At 37.7% G+C, this 3,885-nt stretch overlaps 1 protein-coding gene across 5 annotated transcripts in view; it reads right to left on the reverse strand.

Moving 5' to 3' along the window:
- Positions 1-1,731: 1,731 nt before the first annotated feature.
- RNF14 (ring finger protein 14) overlaps positions 1,732-3,885 on the reverse strand; it is a 21,467-nt gene continuing 19,313 nt past the window's right edge. For all 5 annotated transcript variants that reach the window (XM_012808586.2, XM_023515686.1, XM_012808582.2 and 2 more), the window contains one exon: positions 1,732-3,143. In XM_012808586.2, the coding sequence (XP_012664040.1) occupies positions 3,086-3,143 (58 nt within the window). In that variant the 3' untranslated portion in view covers positions 1,732-3,085. The remainder of the gene's footprint in view (positions 3,144-3,885) is intronic.

Below are 3,885 nucleotides of genomic sequence, written 5' to 3' on the forward strand. Positions count from 1 at the left end.
AAAAAAAAAAAGAAGTATAAAGGATGTTTGTATAACACCGATGACAAAAATGAATGAGACAACTGCGACAGTGAAGAGGAGACACAATGACTAACTGAAATAATGTGGTATCTTAGGTGGGGTCTTAGGACAGAAAAAGGACTTTGGGTAAAACTGAAGGTGATCTGACTAAAGTATGGACCCTGCTTAACACTAATGTATCAGTTTTCATTCATTAATATGACAAATGTACCATACCAACAAGATTTTTTTTTTTTTTGAGACAGAGCCTCAAAAGAAAAAGTAGAGTGCTGTGGTAGGGTAGAGTGCTGTGGCATCGTAGCTCACAGCAACCTCCAACTCCCAGGCTCAGGTGAGTCTCCTGCCTCAGCCTCCCAAGTAACTGGGACCACAGGCGCCTGCCACAACACCCGGCTATTTTTTGGTTGCAGCCATCGTTGTTGTTTGGTGGGCCCAGGCTGGATTCGAACCCGACACCTTAGGTGTATGTGGCTGGCACCTTAGCCACTTGAGCCACAGGTGCCGAGCCCCAAGGTAAGATGTTAACAATCAGGGAAACTGGGTGTGGAGGAACTGGGCATTCTGTAATCTCTTTGCAATTTTTCTGTAAGTAGGAAACTTGTCTAAAATAAAAATTTCTCTTACAAAATACATGGAAAAAGATGCACTTTCACTGACAAAGGAAGACCCGTAAGTTAGTTTAATCACAAGCTCAAAATGTCACAGAATTTCTACTTTGACTTCAAAGAAAGGTTACTTGGTAGTTTATTTACATTTATCAGCTCTAGACTCAAGTCTTTTCTATAAAATTCAAGAGACACAGCATCCTAAAACTCTCACCAAAAAGACCCGTGAAGTTCATGTCAATTTATAGCAAATCTGAGTCCACTTGTAAAAAAAAAAAAAAAAAAGCTTTCATGAAATAAGTTAAGTAAAGAACTCTTTATCATAATATACTTTTCTGACACATCAACTTTCCATAAACCCATTTCTTTAACAGGGCATTCAGGGTGTTACCCAATCTTTTATTTTACTCAGAGACAAAAAACTCTGCTAAATAGAACGAGGTCATAACTCATGCCTCTGAAATAAGACTTTATAAGCCCTATTGCCTTTGATTATATCTAAAAAAGAAACACTCAGGTGAAAGAACATGTCTCTGAGACCAAACACCGGTGTTTTTTAAAACCATAAATGGAAAGAAATTCTCCCATTTCTTTCATAAAAACTGTATTATAAAGGTGCCTTTTCTACTTCTCTGACATCATCAAAATAAGTACAATAGCCTAAAATAAAATGATCTCAAGCAAATACTAATTAGCTCTTGAGCTAAAAAGCTTCTGAACGGCTACTACTAAAAAAAAATCTGAATTGAACTCCTATCTAATCACAGAATTCTTGGGTACATACTGTATAACTAATCATTTTAATTTCTACTTCTTATCTTCAAATTATCCTTTAAATTAACTTTAGTTTTTTCCCCTATTAACTGTCATAACTTCAGTTTACATGTAAAATAGTCTAAATGGAAATCCATAGAACCATTTTGTTTAAGCAAAATGTGGGCCCTAAAACCTAAGCTCAGTCACAAGCCCAGGTAAAAGAGGAGGTGCTGTCCCATGATTTTTTCTACTCACTCTAAGAATATGTTATATGCTAAACGAGTTTTAAAATGTGACTAGTTGTACTGGTGACAGAACAAATAGCAGCAACTCTGTTCTAATTATAAGATGATTTTTAAAATTATTTTTATTTTTAAGATTAAGCATCCTTATTGAAATTCCAGAAACATAGTCCTCGCTGATTCTTTGGACACCCACACCTCAAAAAGTTAAAAGTGATTTTTCAATTTTCAATGACAAAGTAGAAAACAGGAACATGTTTACAAGCTATAGTCCAATTTTTCTGTCTTTTCAAGAAAGTCTTATTTTGCTACTGAGCTGCTCACCAAACCTTAAGGAAAGCCAGGTTTTCAAAAAGCCAACAAAACTCAGAAATAGGAATCTAGGTATCAATCCAACATTATCACCCCCAAACACTGCTGTTGCAGAAAAGGGTAGGAAGCCAAATTCCCATTTCTCATCAGAGAAGACCTTTAAAAACATGCCAGAAAGTTAGGAATTCTGGAACTACAGTAGCACAGACAGATTCAAAGTGCAGATAATTAAAGAACATTCAGCTTGGGAATATATTAGGTTTTCTCCTATTCTAATGGAGGAAATAAAAATGTGCTGCTGGAATATTAACATTATTCTTATTAACAGGAGGTAAAGGAGAGAATGTGGGATGAAAGGTAGCAGAAGAGAAGTTGCTTTGAATCTAGGCTCTACTCCCCAGGAAGTTGAATAAAGCTGAAACTCTTCTAAGCCAGTATAGTTAAATTCTACATTTGGCCTAAACCATTTACTATATATACCACTAATAAATATCAAGTGATCAACAGAGTTTGTGGTTTTAAAAAATACTTTTAAGATTATTATAAATTTCTATTCTGGAAAGTGGGAGATCAAAATGACACTGGACCATCCAGTCAGTTATAGATAAAGGGCTCCCTCCAAAGAGAACTTAGCTTATATTTAGGTGGAAGGGACATGAGTGAAATGGAGTAAATGAGATTGGGCTCTCAGGAATAAGGCTTCTCACCAACCCCAGCTCTAAGGGGGCAGCAACAGAATGTCTTAGGAATGCTTCGCAGAGATAAAACCAGAGGGCTGGTTCTCAGAGACAAAAAGGATCTGTAAGTTTAACTCCTGAGCCTCTTTGCCTTATTTAAAGCTTGGGGAAGAAAATAAATATTTAATTTTTAACTATTCAGAGCTTTGGGCACATTATAATATTTAATATTCTGTAGCTTTCATTTTCTGAACCTTTGGCTTATAATTTTTCTTAAAGTATGTTACATTTAAAACTGCATGAATGTGCCTTAATCAGTAGTACCACGTGAAAATATACACCTTGTTCTTCCATAGCGTCTACATAGGAAGAGTGATTGATTGGTACCCTAAATACTCTTCAGGATTACTCTGTGTTCGTGATAAAAGATTAGGGCAAACCATTCCACTTCCATATCTTGAGCAGGAATTAACTAGTCTTCAATCTCATCTTCCCAAATATCTCCATTGACATCCACAGCATGAAACAACCTGGAAGCATAAAATGAGGTATATTAAGGCCGGGTGTGGTGGCTCACACCTGTAATCCTCACACTCTGGAAGGCTGATGCAGGTGGATTGCCTGAGCTCACAGGTTCAAAACCAGCCTGTGCCAGAGCAAGACCCGGTCTCTAAAAATAGCCATGTGTTATGGTGGGTCCCTGAACTCCCAGCTACTCCGGAGGCTGAGGCAAGAAGATCATTTGAGCCTATGAGTTTGAGGTTACTGTGAGCTATGACGCTATACAGAGGGTGACAAAATGAGACTCTGTCTCAAAAAAGAGGTATATTTTTATGTGCTTTGACAAAACTGAATATAATTTGCCTTTCCTTCTCTCAAATCCCTTTTCTGCACTCTTCTGATAACATCTTTGTATAGTTTTTCTTCTCCTTTAATCACGCCACTAAGAAGGGCTGAAATCTGAGTCCCTCTGAACAAACTACCTTAAAGTTTTTAACGACAGCCCTTTTAGAACCCAGACAAACCCTCTATTGCCAAGAATAAACAATAATGAGGGATGAGTATCAAGAAACTGCTACTCAACGTATACAATATGTGGAACAAGCCAACATTAAGGAAGTGAGGCCATCTAGAAGCAGCTGAACTCTTTTAAGATGCTATTCCATGGCGGCACCTGTAGCTCAGTGGGTACAGCGCCAGCCACATACACCCAGGCTGGCGGGTTTGAACCTGGCCCAGGCCAGCTAAACAACAATGACAACTGCAAACAAA

Source organism: Otolemur garnettii, unplaced genomic scaffold (assembly GCF_000181295.1).
Source record: "Otolemur garnettii isolate 467f Iridium unplaced genomic scaffold, OtoGar3 scaffold00003, whole genome shotgun sequence".
Lineage (NCBI taxonomy): Eukaryota > Metazoa > Chordata > Mammalia > Primates > Galagidae > Otolemur > Otolemur garnettii.